Source organism: Chelonia mydas, chromosome 1 (assembly GCF_015237465.2).
Source record: "Chelonia mydas isolate rCheMyd1 chromosome 1, rCheMyd1.pri.v2, whole genome shotgun sequence".
Taxonomy (NCBI): Eukaryota; Metazoa; Chordata; order Testudines; family Cheloniidae; genus Chelonia; species Chelonia mydas.
In genome coordinates this window covers 117,883,604-117,907,249 of record NC_057849.1, presented here as the reverse complement: position 1 = coordinate 117,907,249, position 23,646 = coordinate 117,883,604, and the positions used below count along the sequence as shown (strand labels likewise).

The window sequence follows — 23,646 nt, the reverse complement described above, 5'->3', positions numbered from 1 at the left end:
ACATTAAACATTTGGTATCTTACCCAAGGCAAAGAATTGTGACATGTAAATTCCCATGATGCAATATAAGTAGGGCAAGTGAACTCATTTAAGACAACATAAGCAGCTTCTGGATCAGTTGCAAAATTGAATTCTCCACAGACTGTAATATTTCCTCTGGCTAACAAAAACAAAAACCGAAAAAATACCTGTTCAGTATATTTGCTTATTTTCTTCAATCATTTTACTTTTCAGTACCAAAACTTACAGTATTTACTGCACCTTGTTCATTTTGCTTAGCAAAAAATCATAACACAAAAAAGAACGTGTCCAAAATACACCATATTTTTAGCATTAAAATACTATCATAAATTTATCTTCTTATAAAATTCCAACAAAGATTTAACTTCAAGTTAAGGTCATTAAAAGGTATTAACTGTGAGTGCCATTACTAAATATCAAGGAAATCACATATTATGGCAACATTCACAACTACACCATCTCATCTGGGGGGAGGGATAGCTCAGTGGTTTGAGCATTGGCTTGCTAAACCCAGGGTTGTGAGCTCAATCCTTGAGGGGGCCATTTGGAATCTGGGGCAAAAATTGGGGATTGGCCCTGCTTTGAGCAGCAGGACTAGATGACCTCCTGAGGTCCCTTCCAACCCTGGTATTCTATGATTCCCCATACTTAATCTAATACATAAATGCATGCAGTCTAGCAATCTTATACAAAAGGCCACACAGCTTCTGAATAAACATACTGGAGTTATTAGTTAAAATGTTTGCCTACTGATCATTTTGTAAATGACTTACATTCTACATTTCCTCCCATGATGAACATATTTTTAAGCTTCATAGGAAATGTTGGATCCAATTTCACTGCCAAAGCTAGATTAGTCAAAGGACCAGTGGCAACTAGAGAAATCTACAAAACATAAACAAAACGCTTCTCTGTACATGTTACTCGTGTGAAAACAAACCAAGAGAGACCCCAGATCACATTTTTCTCAGTGGCTTGTTTTAAACATTTGTTTACAGTTCTGTTAAAGCAACACTCCATCTCTGTGACTTCATCTTCTGGTGGATTAATTCTCCCACTTGCCAGAAGGATTAGCTATGTTGGAGTTTTTTGGAACTCTCACTGCAGATGTCTGGGAATCCCATAGAAGTCACATACTTCTTTTTTCATATGTAGTTGTTCAAGACATTACAGTCTTTTCTTGCTTTTATTGGAATACTGCAATAAACACTCTACCGGGAGCTATCTATAAAGACCACTCAGAAGCTGCAGCTAGTCCAGAATGAGGCTAGGTGTAGTGAGTTGATATGAGCACACTGTGCCTGGGCTCCAGAGATTATACTGGCTTCCAATCTGTTATGAGTGCAAATTCAAGGTGTTGTTTATCATTGAAACATGATACAGTTTAGAACCTGGCAATTAAGAGAAAAAAATGTACCTCCATCATTATGACATAAATTAGTTAAGATACTTTTGAGGACTGGAGGCAAGATATTTTCATTGGAGAGTGATCTGAATGTGCGTATGTCTACAATGCAATAAAAAACTTGTGGCATGGCCATGGCGCTTGGACTGTGAGTCTATAAAAGTGCCATGTAGCTGTTCGGGCTCTGAGACCCTGTGAGAGGGAGGATCTCAGAGTCCATGCTCCAGCCTGAGCCCGAACAGTTACACTGCAATTATTAGCCTCACAGTCCAAATTCCGAGACTCCGTGCAGCAGGTTTTTTTATTGCACTGTACACATACCCTGCAGAGCTCTGAGCTCACTCCCTTCGATAAGCCATCAGAAGCAGAATCTATTAGCTTTCAAAAGAGGGAAATCTGTATGTTCTTGCACTATTTACATAGCTAGGTAGTAAAATGAGGGGCAGAACGGACCTGTAGGTGATTTTCTTAAAAAAGTTATCCGTGCCCTATATTGGTAAGATGAGGCAGAGAAGATCAGATTCCTCAGTATTTGGTTGAGGAAACATTATAAGGACGACTAGGTTTTTATGTCTTTGGGAAGCAAGGACATCTGTTGGGGAAGAAACTCTAAATGGCCTTCCATTCTGGCCAAAAAATTTCAGGAAGATTGAAGAAGGGATTTAAACAAGGGGCAACAAGTGGAACACTTAAATCAGGCAGAGGACTGTTAGAGTGCATAAGATGGGTGATTTTATTGTCCAGGCTGAAGAAGCATCTGAAGAGGGGGGTGTTCTATTTTAATGCTACATTAGTAAAAAATAAAATGAGATGATGGCAAGAGAAATGGATTAAATTGTCTTTCCGGGAGTACCAGGCTTGGCCATTACAACAACAATCTGGTGGCATAAATAGATAACAAAAAATAAAATGTATGCCATAGACTACAACAAGTAGAACCGGAGGAAATGTAATATTATATATAGGTTAACATCCACTCATCCACAACATTAACACAGCAACGAAGTTAGATATTAACAGAATCACATCTATTAAGCATTATGGGATAAAAAGGGTTAGATACCTAAAGACACTTTATAATGTGTGTAAGTTTAACAAGAGGAATTCCTCTAGGCTGAAGTCACAAGGGCAGCTAAAGCAGAGAACATAACTGAAATGGAAGGCTAAGCAGGAATCAACTGACAGTAGCGACAAACTTACAGTTCTGAAAGGGCCTCAGCAATTTGCAAGGAAACCTCTCTTTCCAAAGTAGTCAAAGTGGAAGTGGAGGGATGGAGACAGAGCCTACTAGACCTAGTTTTCACTAATTTTGAAGAAATCATTTGGATTTATGAGATTCTCTAACTGCTAGACACAAGCACCTAGAAAAAACAGATTTTGGGAAGGGAGATTTAAAATTATTTTTGAGTATACAGAAGTGAACTAATTGAAATAGATATTGCAAAGAAAAGGGTGTTACATAGGCTGAGGTATACTGTAGTCTGCTTTTCCAGTTAAGATTTATCCCTGTTTTAAAAATTTTGTTAGAAGAAACTAACTAATTAACTAACTAACTAACTAAAATCTATAATTGCTTATAATGAAGATTACAAGCATATCATCAAAAGAAAAAGTCTTTATAAAACCTGGAAGAGCAGGAAAAATATAAGAAACTCATTCAACTGAATCTATCTACAGCATGTACAAAAATAATCATTACAGCAAAAATGCAAGGAAAACATGGTAGATACAATTTGTTCTTAATATTTTTTTAATGTACTAAAGGGAAGCCTGAGGGAAAGTTAGTGTAGGTCACCCTAAAGCCTAGATGTTAACAGAACACATTAGAATGAGAAGCTAAATAAAGTTTTGCCAAAGGTGTACAGATTAGACAAGGAAAACATATCGTAACAACTATACCAAAGATGGTGTTTGGGAGCATAGGATGAAGACAATATAATCATGAGCAGAGTTCTCTGTAAAACTGAAAATATTAAAAGAAAATCCCAAAATGCAAGAAAGATAGTCAATAGGATCCTAGGCTGCATTTGAGGAGAGACTTTATAAACTAGACTAAGAAAATTAATATTTTAATTTTTCTATAAGTTTGAGAAGAGTGTTAGAATTAGAGATCCGGAAAATCAAGTAATCAGTTTAGCTACTGAACAGTTACACCATTGGTGAAGACAGACACTTCATTATGCCATTCCACCAATGTGCCACAACTCTGACCACCTCTAGAGGCAAGATATTGTTCATAGACTCCATGTCCATTCAATCCTTGGTCTCTGCTGGAACTGTTATCTATCTTTTGTCAATCACTATCAAGTCCAGAGGTGGCTTTTGTCATTTGTCTACTTGTCCATACGGAATTGGACTGAGCACCAGATCCATCTCATTGACCAAACACCCAAACAGTAATAGCTTTCAAGCACTACCAATGAGGCCTATAATCTGAATTTGCGATAAAGATGAAACACTCTATATCCTATCTTCAGTCCCTCCAAGTCATACAATCCGCCATAAGAAAAGCTATGATAGAGAAACACTGAGGCCCCAAAATGAAGTACCATGATAGTTTATGGTTCTTTTAACTCTGTAGGGATGCAAAAATTCTCAAGAAGATAAAAAAAACCCTGATAAATTAAACAAAGGCATAGAGGGTCTTAGCTATTATGAAAGATTGATACCTTGTGCCTACACAGTAGAAGCTGAGAAAGAGAAGGCAGTAGGAAATCTTATTGCAATATATACCTAAAAGAGGATCACAAAGACATGAGTGAGGACATGTCTGAGGTAAGCAGCAAAAATACCAAACAAACATATGGACTCTCCTAAATATTAAATAAAGATTTTATTTCTCTGGAAGAAAGGGGGATGGTAAATCAGTGTGTCAAATTCTTTTGCCTCCAGAATTACCTGACTAAAGGGACAGTTACTTGGACACCAGTGACTTGGGACTAGATGTTTAATTATGGTTATTCATGTACAGGGTGAGAAGCATGAGAAACAATTTCTTCCACCCCAGTGTACAATGCCATGGACTACTAGGAGAAGGTAGGTAGGTCACCTTCCACTGAAGACTGAACCTGGATCCTCCATTAGGATTAGACAGGCAAAATAATGTCATATAATAGCAAGAAATTGTCATAAGCAGACTTCAGTCCTGCTTGCTGTCTTCTTTTACTACATAAAAAAATGATATAAAGAACATTCTCACCTGACCAGGCTTCTCACTAACAATTCTTAACATTGCCATCACAGCATGTTCTTTCTGTAGATGGTCTAATCCTGGAGCATTCGGATCAGGAACATCACCCAAACCATCTCTTCCATGATACAAAGCCCATTCCACAGGACCACCAAGTAAGGGAGCAGAAGCACCTTGATAAACTGGAATCTAAAAAAGATGTAAGGTGCAAAACCAGACTGAATATACCATAGCTGCACATCACCTAAAGACATCTTGCCTCTCTTTACATTTATATTATCCCAGTACTACCACCAACATTTTATTTACAGTATTAACCCTGTTGTTACAGAAATGCACATAATCTATTGTAAGGAGCAGATTATGTTTGGAGCAAGTCTCAGGAGTGGTTTATTATTATTGATGCTGTCTTCTTGTTACTGATTGAGGGCCCCCCCACCCGCGACCACCAGCTCCTCTCCCTCGCCCCCAACTATGGTTCGCCTGAGTGCCTCCAGCCTCAGAGCATCGGGCAGGCGCCCCACCCCCCCCCAGCAACGGGCAGGCAGCAGCGCAGCCTCCCCTCCCCAGCCCCAGAGCACCGGGAGGGCGGGCAGACAGCACATGCCCCACCCAACACTGGGCGGGTGGATGGCATGCGCCCCCCCTCCCACCCCAGAGAACTAGGCAGGCGGTGCATCCCCCCAGCCATGAAGCACCAGGTAGGTGGGTGGGCTGAATGCGGCCCAAATCCCAGCCGCCCTAGCGCCAGCCCCAGAAGGCTCCCTGGAAGAGGAGCAGCCTGCCTGGTCTGGGGCCAAGGGCAAGCAGGAAGGGCCTCGGGGCAGAGCATGGGCAGGGCCACATGGGGCTGTCTGGGGAGTCACAGCCTTCCCCAGCTATGCTAGCTGCCATCCATGACATCAACCATGAATGGGTTTACAAGAAAAGTGAAGCAGGATCTCAGCTTCTGCAAATCTTCAAACCTGTCCTGAAAGTCATCAAGCAGTCCCTGTAATTTACCTTTGTATTCCTCGAGTTTGTGATCTTCTACTTTGATTTCAGGAAATGTGTTTACCCTACTCTTGAAATAGGTAAAGTGGTTGATGTCTCTTGACACTATGTCTCTTTTCAGAAACTTTAACTTGTTCTGGAAGCTGAAGATGCTCTGAGTAAGGTCAGAAATAATCTTATCCTTCCCTTGGATTGCCAAATTGAGAGTTTGCAGATGCTGTATAATATCAGTGACAAACATAAGATCCTGCATCCACTGCTCATCTCTCAGTTGTGGATAGGACTTTTCCTTTTCTTCCATGAAAGCACTGATAGGCTCCAACAGTTCCACAAACCTATTTAAGACATTGCTGGTTGATAACCACCTCACAATACAGTAGAAAGACACATTGTTGGGTTTGTCTTCAAGATCCAGCTCTTCAGTGAAATTTTTGAACTGTCGATGAGTCTTCCCATTTGAGTGGATGAAATTGACAATTTCTGGGACTATTTTTGTAACATTTTCATACTTGAAGTATCTGCCTGTGAGATGTTCATGATGGATGATGTAATGAACAAGGAGAAATTCTGGAAATTTGGGATTGCTCTTCAAGAGTCCAATCAGGCCTACTTTTTCCCCCATCACCGCAGGTGTTCCATCCATTGCAACACTGACAAGTTTATCCAGTAGTACATCAGCATTTGTCAATGCTTCGTCAAGTGCATTCTTTGTCAACACCATGGGTTGTTTTTTTTAGCGCCACTAAGTCCAACATTTCTTCTTTCACAATTACATCTGTGGAAACATAGCGAAAAAATATCGCCAGCTGCGGTTTATCTTGAATATCTGTGGATTCATCAACAGCTAGGCTGAACGCTAGAGAATTCTTTAGATCGTTTTGCATGTTGCTTGCAACACCGTCACTGATCTGGGAGATCTGCCTCTCCATAATGTGGCATGAAATTGGAATTTGCTGTATTAATCACTGAAGTTTAGTGTTACTTGGATTTAAAATTGCAACCACTTCTGCAATATTCTTCTTAACAAATTCTCCATCACAACATGGACATTTAGCAGGAGCGATATTCCATGCCATAACAAAACTAGCTTCAGCCATTGTGTCAACTTCCTTACCGAGCAGAGAAAGTAGTGTCTGTTGACTGTTGAGGCATAATTTTAATGTGGTTAGCTTGTTTTTCCTTAATTGTGATCTAGGAGGGTACTTAGACAAAAAGTTATTGTGTGTTGTTTCAAGTTGCTCACTTTGTAGTGAGAGCACAAGGCATTGCAGATTAGGCACAGGGGGTTGCCATCTTTACTAGTAAATGCAAAATCTTCCTCCCATTCTGGCTGAAAACTTTGGTCTTCTTCTTCGTACATGCATTTCTTATAGTTTGAAGATGTCATTGTCATCCATGAAATTAATTTAGAGTTAACACTTAAATCTAAAACTATTCAAATGCAACTTATGAACAGGAAACACAGCCTGTAGTGTGCAGCATGCAGGGAGATCACAGCACACGAGGTCTGCACAGCACTACAGTGATGCAGTTTCCTGTTATAATGAGCATGTACAGTTGCAGTCGGAGCCTAGCACCACCTGCAGGGCTGAAGCCCCCAGCACCAGCTCGCCTCCTCCTGCAGGGCTGAAGCCCTGAACACAGCCTCATTGCCTCCTGCAGGGCTGAAGCCCCAAGCATCAGTGCCCCCATGCCAGTGATGTGGAAGCTGTAAGCTATTTGTCACCCTGCTGTAGGGTGAAACCCTGAGCCGCAGCACCGCTGCCCCACCCCCGCATTGGGGCTGAAACTGCGAGCGCCGACTTGCCCCAATTCAGGGGAAAGCCCAGAGCCTCGGGCCCCCCCCTCCACAGGGCTGAAGCCATGAGCGCCAGTTCGCCCTCAACATGGGGTGAAGCCCCAGGCTCTGCAAGCTGCAGCTGACCTGTCAAAAGAGTCGTATGCGGCTCACAAGCTGTGGTTTGGCCACACCTGTCATAGTATCTGACCACTTGATTTTTAAACCGTCTATGGTAAATGTGAAATGCAGTGAAGCAAAATTGTAAGTCTGCTCCGTTAGCAAGGAATGAATGGCTTTGAGATTAATATGTGTTGACAAACATTTGAAAACACAGCTTGTTAGATAAAAGATGTCTAAACTATATTACAATAAAATAGGCATTTGCAGTGTTGTTATAGCCCTGCTGGTCCAACGATATGAAAGAGACAAGATAGGTGAGGTAACGTCTTTTATTGAACCAACTTCTGCTGGCGGAAAGTACAAGCTTTCAAGCGAAGAGGAGCTTTGCATAGCTCAAAAGCTTGGATCAACTTCTGTTGGCGGAAGGTATAAGGTTTTGAGCTCCTCTTCACTCGAAAGCTTGTACTTTTCGCCAACAGAAGTTGGTTCAATAAAAGATATAACCTCCACCTACATTGTCTCTCTCAATAAACAGATAGAAATTGCTGTCTAGTGATGCAATTTCTGATGTGCATGGTCTTGTTCAGGGTAATCAAGATTTCTAAGACCAATTAATACCAGAACAAGTCAATAAAGTAAGTATCCAGATCTACCCCATAAAATCAGATACCATGCAAGTAATTACTACCAACTGCAAGAAGATCTGCATTACTATGCTTAGGGGAGGAAGAGTTAAATGGAAAAAACAAAGTTTAAGAATCAGACTGGTATCTGTGAGAAAGCAGACACAGAAAAGAAGGTTTCAGAGTAGCAGCCGTGTTAGTCTGTATTCGCAAAAAGAAAAGGAGTACTTGTGGCACCTTAGAGACTATCAAATTTATTTGAGCATAAGCTTTCGTGAGCTACAGCTGAATGTATCCGTTGAAGTGAGCTGTAGCTCACGAAAGCTTATGCTCAAATAAATTTGTTAGTCTCTAAGGTGCCACAAATCTTCTTTTCTGAAAAAGAAAAGGAGTACGCTTTTTTAATTCTGCCATGAAAACCTCTTGTGGTTTAGATCGTGGAGACAGGTTCAAAACATTGAGGACCTAGAAGATTGAATCTGCAAACTGATCCCTAGGTTACTTGGACTAAATGCTAGAGACGATACCATATATATGCGTTTTGGAAAACTAATATAACGTGTCAATTACCCTATCTGTAAAATGAAAATAATATTTGCTTACCTCACAAAGGTGTTTCATATTTCTAAAGCACTATGGAAAATATGAAGCAGGTTTGTTATGTGAAAGAACGGTTACTTACCCTACAGTAAATGTGATTCTTTGAGTTGTGCTGTCCACATGGATTTCACTCTTACGTCACATGCGCACCATCATGCATGTGAGATTGGATACTTTTGACCAGCAGTGTCCATTTAGGCTGTGCTGGCAACCTAAGTGCCCCTTTGCCCCCAAAGGCATAAACGCAGAGTGGGCTCAACCACTCCTCAGTTCATTTACCAGTAAAGAATCTCATGGTAGTAGGATTCGATAATAGCAGGGAAAGAGAGTGGCTTGTGGAATCCATGTGTATAATATCTTGCAAAACCACACGAACTGTAGCACACGTAACTGTTCTTTCTTTGAGTAATTGTTCACATGAATTCCACTCTTAGAGACTGACAATCAGTTATCTACTGCCTGGAGGTGGGTATTAGGAGTCCTACTTAAATGGCTATAAGACAGCCCTAACAAAACCAACATCTGATGTGGGAGCCCTTACTAAGCAAGAGTGTCTTGTAAATGTGTGGTTTAAGCTCCACATAACTGCTCCTCAGATATCGTGGAATGAGCTCTAGTCTGGCTAGATGGATCTATCCTGGCTAATTCATAATATGCTCTTTAACATCTGGAGACCCACTTAATCAGGCTTTGGAAAGAAAACCAGGAGATGAAAGGACTGGCTCATACGGAACTCTGAGACAATCTGGGGAGAAACCCAGAGTGAGGTCTAAGAATGACCCTGTCCTTACGAAATACTATATATAGACAATATGTCACAAGGGCCTGAACCTCCCCTTCCCTGCGAGCTGACATAATGGCCACCAGAAAGGCAGTCTTCATCGACTAGTGGGGAACAAGTTGCTGAGAGTTCGAAGTGGGAACCCATCAACGCTGCTAATAACTACTATATTGCCACACTGTATTGAAGTCCCAAAAAGGGAGGGGGGGGCTCCTGCATTGGGGGAAAAACATGTGAGGCCTTTAAGAATCTTGCTACTATGTAGTGGGAAAACACAGTATTACCCAGGAGTGAGGGATGATGTGCAGACATTGCTGCTACATGGACCTTTATGACCTGATGTAAAGTCTAGACTGTTTCAGGGCTAGCAAATACCCCACTATTGCTGAAACTAATGATGTCAAGGAAGACAGCTACCACTGGCATCCCAAGTAGCAGACGCCTTCCATTTAGCATTATAAGTAAGGTTGAAGGTTTCCCTGCTTTGAAGCAGAATGTTCTGAATCTCAGCTGAACAGTTTCTTTCAGTAGACGTCATCCATGCAACATCTAGGCCGGAGTGGGCACACTTTTTGGCCTGCAGGCCACATCAGGGTATGGAAATTGTATGGTGGGCCACGAACGAGGGACGTGATAAGTCCAGTCTATTCAGCATTGGTGAGGCCTCATCTGGAGTACTGTGTCTAGTTTTGGGCCCCACACTACAAGAAGGATGTGGAAAAATTGGAAAAAATCCAGCGGCGGGCAACAAAAATGATTAGGGGGCTGGAGCACATGATTTATGAGGAGAGGCTGAGGGAACTGGGATTATTTAGTCTGCAGCAGAGAAGAATGAGGGGGGATTTGATAGCTGATTTCAACTACCTGAAAGACGATGGATCTAGACTGTTCTCAGTGATAGCAGATTGCAGAACAAGGAGTAATGGTCTCAAGTTGCAGTGGGGGAGGTTTAGGTTGGATATGAGGGAAAAGCTTTTTCACTAGGAGGGTGGTGAAGCACTGGAATGGGTTACCTAGGGAGGTGGTAGAATCTCCTTCCCTAGAGGTTTTTAAGGTCAGGTTTGACAAAGCCCTGGCTGAGATGATTTAGTTGGGGACTGGTCCTGCTGTGAGCAGGGGATTGGACTAGATGACCTCCTGAGGTCCCTTCCAACCCTGATATTCTATGATTCTGTGAATGCCCACGAAATTGGGGATATGGGTGTAGGAGGGGGTGCAGGCTCTGGGGTGGGGCTGAGGGGTTTGGAGGGGGCTCCAGGCTGGGACCAAGGGGTTCAGAGGGCAGGAGGGGGATCAGGGCAGGGGGTTGAGGTACTGGGGAGGGGTGTGAGTGCTCCGGCTGGGAGTGCAGGCTCAGTGGTGGGGATGAGGGGTTTGGGGTGCAGGAAGGTACTCCGGACTGGGACCAATGGGTTCAGAGGGCGGGAGGGGGATCAGGGCTGTGGCAGGGGATTGGGGCATGGGGCGGGGGGGCTGAGGGGTGCAGGCTCTGGGCAAAGCTTACTGCAAGCAGCTCCCGGAAGCATATCCCACCTCTGGCTCCTAGGCACGGCCAGGTAGCTCTTCATGCTGCCCCGTCCGGAGGTGCCACCCCTGCAGCTCCCATTGGCCGAGAACCGCAGCAATGGAAGCTGCAGGGGTGGCGCCTGTGGACGGGGCAGCACGCAGAGCCCCCTGGCCGCACCTCCGCGTACTACGTAGGACCCGGAGGGGATTCATGCTGGCTGCTTCCTGGGAGCCATGCGGAGCAAGGCAAGCACCTGACCCCGCTCCCCAGCTGGAGCGCCAGAGCAGGACAAACCCCTGACCCCGCTCCCCGGTGGGAGCTGAGGGCTGACTTAAATGGTCGGATGGGGCCCACGGGCCGTAGTTTGCCCACCGCTGATCTAGGCTGTCAGGTGTAAAGATACTGGATCGAGGTGCAAGATCTGACAATTCTGGAAGACTGTCAGGCAGAGCAGGTAAGGTGATGAAGTGGTTGCACTGAAAGGTTCATGAAATCCAAATACCAGAACTGCTTGGCCCATACTAGGGCTATCATAATAACTCTGCATCCTGCCTCAGTATCCTGAGTATCACAGGGATTGGCAGAAAGGCATACTTCAACCCTGGCATCCAAGGGATGAGAAAGGCATTTGTCAGGGAGCCTTAGCTTGCACCTCTTCTGGAATAGTTGAATGTCTGACACTTGTTCTGGTCTGTTACTACTCTTGGGAATGCGCATTTACAAAAGTTGCTCTGTAAGACTGAGTCTTTGAACGCTCACTTGTTGTCAGGAAATTGCCTGCTGAGTTGATCTGTCAAGGTGTTCAGAATGCTGAAAAGGTGCAGAGCCACACATGTAACTTGGTTCAGAATGTATCTATTCCGTAGTCCCATGGCTTCCTGACAGAGTGAGAATGATCTTGTTCCCCATTGCCTGTTGACATAATCCACAGCTGTGGTGTTGTCTGTCAACACTTGTATTCAGAATTCCTAAAGAAGAGGCAGGAATGCTTTGCATACCAAGCTGATACTGAGCCCTAACACATATATATGGCAGCAAGCTTCCTGAGGGAACCAGAGGTCCTGAATTTGAAGGTCATAACCTAGACCAGGGGTGGGCAATTTGCGGCCCGTCAGAGTAATCCGCTGGCGGGCTGCGAGACAGTGTTTACGTTGACTCTCAGTGAAGATCCAAGATAGGCTATCATCCCCCTTTCTTCTTTGTGATCAAAAAAGTAATGGGAGTAAAAAACCACCCCTTGCACTGCTCCCAGATGTAAAAGGGAGTGTACTTCCCATTTTGATGGTCTTTCATGAGACAGTTCCCTGAAAAGAGCCAGGAAAGGAGGCAGGAGGAGGGTGGGGAGAAGGATGGGATTGAAACTGAATGGGGTGCCCCTTTGTTACCATCTCTGGGACCTAAAAATCTGAGGTAACCTCAGCTCAAATTTCTCCAAAATAAAAGAGGTAGTTGCCAAAGGGGGAGGTGTAGAACAAACAAAGTTCTCTGATCATCCTATCAGTTTCTCCACTTAGCACCTGCTACCTAGTGGAACCCCAAGACTGTGGGGCAGCAGAGGAGGCAGAGGGTTGTCTCCAGTGGAATCTCTGTCTCTTCATTGGCAGTTTTGAAGTACCATGTGGCTGACTGTAAAACTGGACTGAGGTATGCTGTCTATAGGATGTTGATGTGGCTGCTTCCTTCTTGGGTTAAGAAAAGGAGTACTTGTGGCACCTTAAAGACTAACCAATTTATTTGAGCATAAGCTTTCGTGAGCTACAGCTCACTTGGAACTCAAAGTCCTAAAGAAAGCAGAGTTGGCCTTGAATCTTTTGGAGGCCACAGGGCTTCATCAAATGAGAGGTTCTTGCTTGTTGCCTGGAGTTTCCTGGGGATCCTCAAACACTGAAGCCACAAAGATCTCCTCCTGGCTATTGCAGTAGCTATTGTGTGCACTGTGGTGTCAGACATGTCCAGCATAGACTGTAGAGAAGTACAGGCAGTCACCTGAAATCTTTAATGGCAACAGCACATCTCCTCTTGGTGCTCACTGAACAATTATAAATTGAGACAATCGATTCCAATTTAAAAAGTCATATTTTGAAAGGCTGGATAGTTAGCCACCTTCCTCTGGAGCATAGCTATTAAATACACCTTGTAGCTGAATAGATCCAGCCTTTTTTGGATCCTCTTCTCTTGGCATAGATTTAGAAGGTCCCTGCTGTTTTGTTCTCTCCTGTTGTGCGGCCACTAGAAAAGAACCCAGTGTTGGATGTAAACAGAAAATCAAATAAGAAGCAGGAACCTAGTGCCCACTGTCCACTCTTTTTGACATGGACAGGATGGATACAGACGTATGTCAGATGGCTTATGCAGGCTCTAGCAGACCTTCATTAATGGGAATGCTCATGTTGAGCCTCCCTGCTGCAGAAGGATGTAGAATGACCCAGTTTCCTATGATTTTCTTGGTATGTCTCAGCAAGTTGGAATGATGTAATCAAAGCAATTTAAATCAGCAGGCTAGTGTTAAGGAAAAGTTAGCACATGTGACTCCATTTTGGTTTGGGGCCCACCATTGTTTAAATGCCAGCACATCATACACCAGGAGGAGTAATCCTTAGATACTGAATCCATGTGAAAATCCTCCTCCTTGTCTCCAGCCTGCCTTGATTCCCAGTATCTGGTTTTTGTCAGTTTCTAACTCCCTGTCTCTTGGCCTTGATGTGAGAGGCCTCCCATCCTGATAATAAAAGTTACTGATGCATTGCTTTAGAACCATGCTGTGTAATTAACATACTGGTAGGGCACGAGGAATGCACCAAGCAGGGATAGGTGGTAGATAAGACAAGGGTTTGTTTATTGGCTAAGGTTTCCGATGCACAAGGGCAACATGCTTTGCTAAAAAGTATATAACCTTTGTATAATCTGTATTCAGGGTCCCCTCCTGGCTAGCAGGGGGGCACCACGCTCGAGCGTAATAAACTTAGTGTCTTTTGGGAACTCTGCAGTTGTGGACTTTATTTCTGTGCCTCAGCCTAGATTCGAACTGTGCGTGTCCTACCAGGTGTAATTCGTAGCACTAGAAACACTGGTTTAAATAATTGGTTTTAATCTTATTTTGCTTTTGTAATTTTTAATTATTTTGCTAAAGAATGGTTGACTCTCATTGGTTGGTGACCATTAAAACACGTTGATTTGGAATTAAATACAGCCTTTATACTAAATTTGGTACTACTTTTTGCTAATCAGGAGGCTATAATACACACCCACACCTACTTACTTACTTGAGCAACTACATATCTTAACTTATCTTAACTTACATTTATTCAGATTCTTATTGTTTACATTCTTCTTATGTTAAGAAATGTCATTCACCTTTTTTTCTTTACTAGATAATGAACAATTTTTTACTTGTGATTTGTGTCAATTTGAATGGAAATTCAAATCCATTAAAAATGCACAAAACAGCAATTATTTTATTAAGAAAACTAGCTTAAATGTGCTGGATACATGAGAAAAAAAGTAAATGTATCAAAACATGTTTTACATTTATAATTGATTTATTAAACAAAGTATTATCAGTAGCTAGTGAATTCAACCAATTGCTTCCAACTCAAATTGCTTCCATGTCCCTCAAGATTTTAGAACTCATCTTCTCATACCTATGCTAGCTGCCACAGGAAGAAAGAAGGAGCTGAAGGACAATTGGGCCTACTCCACCCTTTATGCCCATTAAGGGGGAGGTAGAAGGGGACACAAGGGCACCCAAGGCACAGCATGGTCCCAATGAACACTGCTGGCCAAAAGAATCAAAATCTCACGTGTATGGATGAATACACGCAGTGTATGGAATCCATTTGGACAATCACTTGAAGAAGCAATATTACAGCATCAATTCCAAAAAATATCCTAGCAGTGATCAAATTAGTGGCACTAAAATTACAGAGCCTTTATGAAAAGGGCAGAAATTTTACATCAGCCAGAAAAAATATATATACTTATAGGATATTTTTTAAAGGAGCTAGGAAAATTACTATTACTATTCCTGGGATCGATATGATGAAACAACAAACAAGACAAAAATTACCCTACATCAGCAAAGAAATTATTTATGGAGGAGAAACTATAAAAGGTGACCCTACCCTATGCAAGTTGATGATTTTTAAACAAGACCTGACACAAAGATAAACCCATTCACATACATTTAAGAGACTGATTACCTCAAGCCTGTTACAAACTTGTAGCACACGAAGTACATTTTTGCAGACGTTTTCCAACTGTGTGTTTCCATAACAGCAAGTAATTCCCAGGATTTCAACACTGGGAGATGCCAGAGCCATCATTATGGCTTGAGCATCATCGACTCCACAGTCAACATCAATCAACAGCAACTTTGTCATTTTTTAAATACCTACAAAACAGTTACAAGTGGATTAGACAACTAATCTAATAATTAAAATACTGTAGATCATGTGGAGAAAACATATTTTAAAGATATGGCTACAGTTTAACTGGGTTTCAGTTCAAACCCTGTAGGTTATTTGCCAAAACCTTTTTCTACACACTTTTTTTTTTTTTTTAATTATTTCAGGTTACATCTGACTTTTTTTGTAATGTTTTATGTACCATAAAATTAATCCACCTCTATTTTAAAAGAAAATGTCAAGAATCACTGATTTGTAGATCAACAGGAACCTAAAAATGAGTGGTTAACTGGGACTTTTGAGAAGTTTTTATACGTTAACTACAACATTTGTGCAGTGACTTTAAAAAAATAAAATCAATCATGTTCATACACACCCAATTAAAATAATTGGGGAAACTGTAAATTACCACCTAATACCAGTTTATTTTAAAATTGAGATGATTTCTTAATCCCTATGAAAAAGTGAGTAGTAATGTAGACTCCTTGTGACAGTTAAGTAAATTATAATCTGGGAGGTATAGGCAATACCCACATAGAGGGGGGGGGAAAAATCTGAAATCAAGGAAACCAGCACACAATTATAGGAGCTGGGACACAACTTTAACACTTACCTTCCTCAAAGCTTCCTTCCCAAATAGAAAATAGTTTATGGTGGTCTCCACTGCAATTATCTTAAATGAGATGAGGAAATATTATTCATACTCAGTAGAACTGCAACCATTTTCTGCTACCTTACATTCTTATACCTTCATAGGCACTGACTTCTAGTTTTCCCTGGAAGTGCTCCACCCTTGCTCCGTCCCAAAGCCCTGCCCCCTTTCCCCAAGGCCCCCACCCACCTGCCCCTCCCTGCTTTCCGCCCTCCCCCAAACCCTTCCCTGAGCCTCCAAACAGCTGTTTAATGGCAGCTGCCGATCAGCTATTTGGTGGTGTTGCCGAACAGCTGTGGCTGGTGGGTACTGAGCACCCACTATTTTTTTCCCCCGTGACTGCTCCAGCGCCAGAGCACCCATGGAGTTGACGCCTATACAACTGTCAAATCTTGTTGACATTAATGATAGGTTACCCCATTTGCTTTCTCTGACTTAGTTTATCTTTGAAGTTCAAAGCGCACCCGGGACATCTCCCTTTTAACTGAATCCGAGTCAACAAAGTCCCAAACACCTCTCCCGGCCCTCCCGCGCCTTTCTCTCACATAATCTAATTCAGTGCTCTCAACAACACTCCATTAGCTACACTTCCATGAGACAGTTCTCAGTGTTCATCTTTTGGATCCACCCTTAGATTTGCTCAATACTTCTGGAAAAAAATTGCTATCAGGAATGTGTGTTCACACACTCCTCAATCACACACCCCCAGGCATTCCTGAGACAGCTGTATTCAGTTGTTTTCCCCCCTTCCTTCACCTCTAACAAGGTGCTTCTTGCTCGGGCCCATCTGAGAAGTCTTGCGGCAGAGAAGACTGAATTTTTTTTTCTGTCATTGTTTCTCTGCATTTTAGCCACCCAATTAATTGATTAAGCAATAATGGGAGAGTAATATTCCAAAACAGGTTCTGCCAGGTGCCTTAGGTAGCCAGTTTCTGAAAATCAGCAGGAAACTCCCACTGATTTTACAGATGAAGAAAACATGTACAACGCCAGGAAAAGCATTTTGCTAAAACATGTCAATCTAAAGCTGTCAACCCAGGTCAAATCTCCAGAGACCCATAGATTCCAAGCCAGAAAGGACCATGTAGTCCGCACTCCTGTATAACACAGGCCATAGGACTTCCCCTAAAACAATTACCAGCACGTCTTTTGGAAAACATCCAACCTTGCTTTAAAAATTGTCAGTGATGGCAAATTGTTCCAATGACCCCAAGCAAAAGTGATATAAGTTGCCACATTCTACTCCTGAGGGAATTCTGCACTACTGCACAATGCAAAATTTGCAGAAATTAATGTTTTTCGTGCAGAATTTCCTTTCTGCCACAAAAATGATCTGCAGTGATGCTGGCTGACATTAGAGGCCGCTGGATCCTCAGGACGAGGTAGCACGTGTCTGGGCTGGTGGGACCCCATGGCTGGGCTCTGGGAGGGGCAGGTTGTGGATGTCTGGCCTCCCCAGGCTGGGCTGGGGAAGGGACCAGAGAAGCAGGAACCAGCTTGCCACAGGGGTTTCTTTAACTCTCTGCTCCTGGGGGAATTTGTGTCTGTATTGTTCTCGGTTTCAGAGTAGCAGCCGTGTTAGTCTGTATCCCTAAAAAGAAAAGGAGGACTTGTGGCTCAGGAAAGCTTATGCTCTAATAAATTTGTTAGTCTCTAACATGCCACAAGTACCCCTTTTCTCTTTATGTGCTGTTCTAGACATACTTGCTGACAGGTATTTTGACATAAATGACCAAAATAATCGAAACTGGTGGGATTATGTGGTGTTATTTTGACAAATAAAATTTGCAGAATTTTGCAACATTTTAAAATATGGCGGGCAGAATTTTCCACGTTTTGGAGGCAGACTGCCCCCGCCCGGGGCGCACCCGCGCTACGCCGCTGTAAGGTCAAGACAGCCGGATGCTGCTCGGGCTTGTCCCCGCTCACGAGCCCCAAAGCTCCCGCCGGCAAACCACGGGGCGGGAGTCCCAACAGCGCCCGCCCGCTCAGCGCCGGCAGCTTTTAGTTGCCGGGGTAAAAAACAGAGCCTCGCACTCCCCTCAGCTGGGGGCGAGGGGGGGCGAACCGCCTGCCGCCCCGCCGGCGCCAGCCACCCCGGCGCCTCCCGCCGCGCGTCGGAACCCCGGGGGCAGCGCTTCCCACAGCCGAAGACGCCCCGGCTCCCGTCCGCGGCGCCCCCCCCCCCGGGCCCCTAGGCCCCTAGGCCCGGCACGGAGCGAGGCGCGCGCGCTCCTGCAGTTGGTTTGGGGCTCCAGGGAGGGGCCAGCCCCCGCCCCTACCTGCCGCAGCTCTGGGAGCCGAGCCCGCGGGGCGACGTTGCGCGTCCCACACACGTTGCGGCCAATCCCGAGCCGCCCCCGCCCCACGAGTCTCGCGCCCCTGGACTGGGAGAGCCGAGGAGGGGTTGGGGGAGGTGTCACGTGAGCTAACGCCTGGGCGAGGGAGGACGGGAGTCGCGCGGGTACGCTCGCTCGGGGGGGGGGGCTGACCACGCCCCTGAGCGGTGTCCCGGCGGCGGGTGCCGGCCTAGCCCCGACCCCCCAGCGCCAGCCGCGGCAAGGGCGGGCGCTGCTGGGAGCAGTGGCGGCACGGGGGCGTGCCGAGTACAGGGCGCCCAGGCGCCGGGGCCTGGCCGCTGCCTGCGGATGTGGGCCGGGGACTCAGGCAGCCGGCCGGGGTCCTCGCGGTGTAGACATTTGTATTTGGGCCGCGCCCGCGCTCTGGGACCCTCCTGCCTGGCAGGAGCCGAACCTCTACACAGCAATGAAACAAGCCCCAGAGCCCGAGCCAGCTGGCACAGGGCAGCTGCGGGGTGTCTCAGTGCCATGTAGACGCACCCAGGGTCAGGTCATGCTACAGAACTGCAAAGTTCCCGCCTCAGGCTCTGCTCTATCAACCCCGCTCCCGATCACCCAGCAAGTCGCCCTCCGCTCCCTGGCCCCACCCTCCATCAGTCTGGCCACTCCTATCACTCTGGCCATGCAACCACCCCCCATCCCATCATACAGCAAGGCACCCCCACCACCCTGGCCACTTAACCAGCTCCCCTATCACCCATGGCTCAACAACCCCCTCCCCCACATCACTCCCAGTCACACCCTCCATCACGCATGTGAGCAGGCCTCCCCATCACCCCATGGCCCAGCAAAGAATCCAGGACCTGTTAGCTGGTGGCCTGCCCAGAGCTCCCTGCTGGTCCATGGATGGTGGGGCTAGTGTTGCCACCACAGTCACATTCAGACAGGGACTGATTACCTCAAACCTGTTACAAACTTCATAGTATCGTGGCTAACAGCATTCAGCATCAACCTTCTCCAGGCAGGTGGCTGGACCACAGTAGCCATTGAGCAACATGGAGATGTTAAGGACAGGGCTGCACACAGTTTTTCTATTGCTATCTCCTTTAGAAACTGATGTAGTTAGAGCAGAGCAATGGCCTAGTATATATACTTATGTAAAGCAGTATAGTTTATCTCCACAAATTAACACTTATGACAGTATAGTGTATTCCCACAAATTTATGCTAAAAAAAACTTTACCAGTAGAACAACATCCTCATTATGGTTGATTTAACTGATTTAACTATACTGGTAATAAAATCAAACCCATAACAAAAATAGTTAAATTGGTTAAAAGTAACTGCATAGACCCAGCCTAGGAACAAGATTCTATCATTTAACAACATGCTTTGCGAACCTGATTCATGCGGTCTCCTCTATTTGTATTTGGTTTAAAAAAAACACATTTATTAAGCTTAGAATAGAAACAAGACAGCTCCCAGAAGTGACCTTTAGAGATACCCACCTGGCAAGCCTCCCTGTGGGAGAAGTTACCATTTTAAGAACTTCAAATAGTTTTCATTCCACATAGTTACAATTGAAAGGTGACCATTAGTACCATATTGACAGACATACTGCTCTGAAACCTTATAAACACACAGGTTTCAGAGTAGCAGCCCTGTTAGTCTGTATTCGCCACAGGTACTCCTTTTCTTCTTATAAACACACAGATTTACAATGCAAGTAAATTAGTCAAGCATGGCTTTTCCTTCTCAAAACTATACCTATGTTGTCACGTCATTTTACTGCTCTTCAAGGTGATCTTATATTAAATTTCCAACAATATCCCCACAACTGACGTTAAATTAGCATATAGTTACCTGGTATGTTTTGTGCTACTTTTCAGATCTGGTGTTTTGCTTGCTGCTGCTTTCCAAGTATGTTGGAATTTGATCTGGAAGTAGAGAACTTTATAACATACCATAATTTAACATACCAAATTCATAATTTGCTGAAAACAGAAGCTGTGTGTGTAGTGTTGTATATGAACTTGGGACTCTCTTCACTCTTTACTCAATGTGCTGGCATAAGATAAAATTCCACTGATTATATATTTGAAAGCTCAGACCTTTGCACTTCTCAGTTTTCCTGCACAATAAAAATAGATGTCAAATAACTATCAATCCTACCATGTTCTAGATTTTTTTTTCACAGATTCAGGGTGTGTGACTGGGCAACAAAAAGACAGATGAAATTCAATGTTGATTAAATGCAAAGTAATGCATACTGGAAAATATAATCCCAACTATATATACAAAATGACGGGGTCTAATTTAGCTGTTACCACTTAAGAAAAAGATCTTGGAGTCATCGTAGATACTTCTCTGAAAACATCTGCTCAATGTGCAGCGGCAGTCAGAAAAGCAAACAGGATGTTGAGAATCATTAGAAAAGGGATAGAAAATAAGACAGAAAATATCATAATGCCACTACATAAATCCATGGTATGCCCACACCTTGAATAACACATGCAGTTCTCATCACCCCACCTCAAAAAATATATATTAGAATTGGAAAAGTCCAGAGAAAGGCAACAAAAATAATTAGTGGTACAAAACAGCTTCTATATGAGAAGAGATTTAAAAGACTGGGACTGTTCATCTTAGAAAAGAGGTGACTAAAGGGGGATTTGATAGAAGTCTATAAAACCTTGAGTGGTGTGAAGAAAGTAAGAGGCGATTACTCACCCTGTGCAGTAACTGTTGTTCTTTGAGATGAGTGTCTCAGTGGGTGCTCCACTTCAGGTAGGGCCGGATTAACCTTTTGTGGGCCCCTATGTAGTCATTGTGGGCTCCGAGTGTGGGCCTGGTGTGGCAGTGCCATTGGTGCCATAGTATACCCGGTACTGAATCTCAGAGACATTTTTCGTTTTGATCACACATCTCTACATGACTATATGCATTGCCATACACAGCTCCTTCAGCCCCCAGTTTTTCTCATTGAGTTGTACACCCATGTGGGCAGAACTTTCATAGTGATTAGGGAAACTCCCCACAGATTTATCTCCTTCCTCATTCAGACCTTCTATAGCCATGTCTCCAGTACCCCCTATGTCACCAGTCACCGTATGTGGTCCTAGTCTCAGCTCAAAGTTCCAAAGCAAGCAGATACCTGATCAGTTCTGACAAATCCCTCCCTCAGCACCCATTTGAGCAAGCCACTTGCAAACACCATTTCCCCAAAGTGAGGACTTAGCCCTTGGGAATCTGAAGACACCAGCCTTTTTCTTTCTGCTCCCTTCTACATGCTAGTCTACTACCTGATCACCACTACCTCTCCCTATACTTGTTTCCTTTCTACTTTGGACATGCTCCCCAACCAGCTGGGGCTATCCTCCCGCTGCAAGCCTGACCTGCTTCCTCTTTCCCTGCTCCCCTTGACATTCCTTTCCTACTGGTGACCTCTGTTCCTTGAGGTTAACTCCAGTTTCTTTATCTGCTCTAGCTTAATGGCCCCCAGTAGTCACAGAGCCACCTGCAGCTTCTCTGGCTATAGCCATGTGGCCAATTGCCAGAGGCCAGCCTTAGATAGCTGCAGCTACTAGTCAAGGGAGAGGTGGCTATTCCAAGGCTGAGCATGCTTGAACCTTGCAACGGCGGCACTAGGGACTCTAAATCCTCAGCGCTGGCCCTAGGCAGCTGCAGACTCTGCAGTTATTCACTTCCCTCCTCTAGGCTATGGCTTTAAGTACCTGAGATACCCATCACCTGCAGCAGAGGCCACCAATTCCCACACACCCCTCAGCTAGCACATAGTCTTGCAGAAAGTGCAGTCTGAATGATTTTGGAAGCTGGGGTGCCAGGAGGTTCCCATCCCTGAGCAGCAGCTCTGCAACAAGCTCACATGCCCTCCCTCTGCTGTGGGACCAGGACCCTGTGAAGACGGTGGAGTTACCCTGTGTATAACCAGTTCCGTCCAAAGCCTCTTGAAGTGAATGGGAGTCTTTTCGTTGTCTTTAATGGGCTGTGTATAGAAGCAAAGGACCTCATTCTAGACCCTAGGAGCAAAGTGCATTCTATTGTGCACTGGTTTACTATTGTAACAGGAAGGTCTCACGTTACCGAGTGAATAAGCAACGCCTCCCGCAGCACCTAACTTTTTCTGAGAGGCTTCCCACCCAATTACTAAATGTAAACCTGCTTTGCTTACCAGGGCTGAAAATATCAGGTAGTATGGTCACAAAAGCCAGGCACTTCTGAATTCAGTAAGAATTTTGGATGTGCACAGAACACAGACAGGACTGGTTCCCCCCTAGTTACAGAACTGCAGCAAAGTGGAACAATTTTCAGTTTGTGTGATTGGAGGATATCTGGATCCATATAAGACTGTCCTACATAAATGAGGAAAAGTTGAGGTGTCTTTATTATTCTTTTGTTCCACTCTTCGTTTCTATGGGGAATTTGCCAATGCAATATTACTGTCTTCCTTTTAAACAAACTTAAAAAAAAAAAAATGGTAATGGCTGTTGAAAATAGCTATTCCAGTCCTAGTTAGCACTGGGAAGACCCCAGCATTTGTTGCTCAATTTTATCCTACTTTTTCTACGGCAAATTACAGTGGATCAGCATATTTGATTTGGGAGAAACGAAGTAACAGCTGCCCAAATTGAGCTTGAGCACTCCTGAATTTTGAGGGTGTTCAAACCTGGAAGGCAGGTGCTAGATTCCCTTTCTGAATATTAGGTAAATCTGGAAAAGAAAAGTCAATTTCTACTTTCATGGTTCAGAAGTGGAAATCCTCCTGTACTGTATCTGAAGCTGCCCAGGTCCTCCTCCCCTCCCTTACTTTTCATGTTAACTACTGGTGGGATCCACATATCTCCCTTGCTAGGCTTCAGACAGAGAGGTGCACTGTCCATTTAGTCCACCCAGTTCCTCCTTTGGGGGTTGCCCGGTGAGGTCACACCAGCATCCCTAATCCAGTCTGGGGAAGTCTTCTGAGGGTGATATCTGGGGCCAAAGCCTTCTACTCCTTGGGCATACATATTCCCCATTCACAGTGCCACCCCCTTCTAGCAGCCAGCTCTCCATTCACAGCACAGCGGTGCATGGGGTCTCACAGCTTCCCCACTTCCTCCCCCTCCCTTTCCTGTTGATAGCAGCCAAGGGAATGCTGGGAAATCTAGTTCCTTCCCTGCTCTAGGGCCAGCACTATAGGCAGGGAGCTGGCCAAGAAACGACAGTTCCCAGGGCCCTGTAGGTTCTCAGCTCCCATGCTGGATCGCTGCTG

At 44.4% G+C, this 23,646-nt stretch overlaps 1 protein-coding gene across 5 annotated transcripts in view; it reads right to left on the bottom strand.

Moving 5' to 3' along the window:
* The window catches only part of LOC102947763 (inosine-uridine preferring nucleoside hydrolase), a 51,444-nt gene extending 32,818 nt beyond the window's left edge, over positions 1-18,626 (bottom strand). The window contains exons 1-6 of one of the 5 annotated variants that reach the window (XM_037898625.2): positions 18,358-18,626; positions 16,037-16,096; positions 15,220-15,410; positions 4,626-4,805; positions 795-906; positions 24-160 (exon numbers count right to left, since the gene is read on the bottom strand). In XM_037898625.2, coding sequence (XP_037754553.1) covers positions 24-160; positions 795-906; positions 4,626-4,805; positions 15,220-15,399 — 609 coding nt within the window. In that variant the 5' untranslated portion in view covers positions 15,400-15,410; positions 16,037-16,096; positions 18,358-18,626. Of the gene's footprint in view, positions 1-23; positions 161-794; positions 907-4,625; positions 4,806-5,618; positions 10,274-15,219; positions 15,411-16,036; positions 16,097-18,357 lie in introns of those variants that run through there. The other 4 variants (XM_043537591.1, XM_043537592.1, XM_043537585.1 and 1 more) reach the window with 4 other exon arrangements.
* Positions 18,627-23,646: the final 5,020 nt, after the last annotated feature.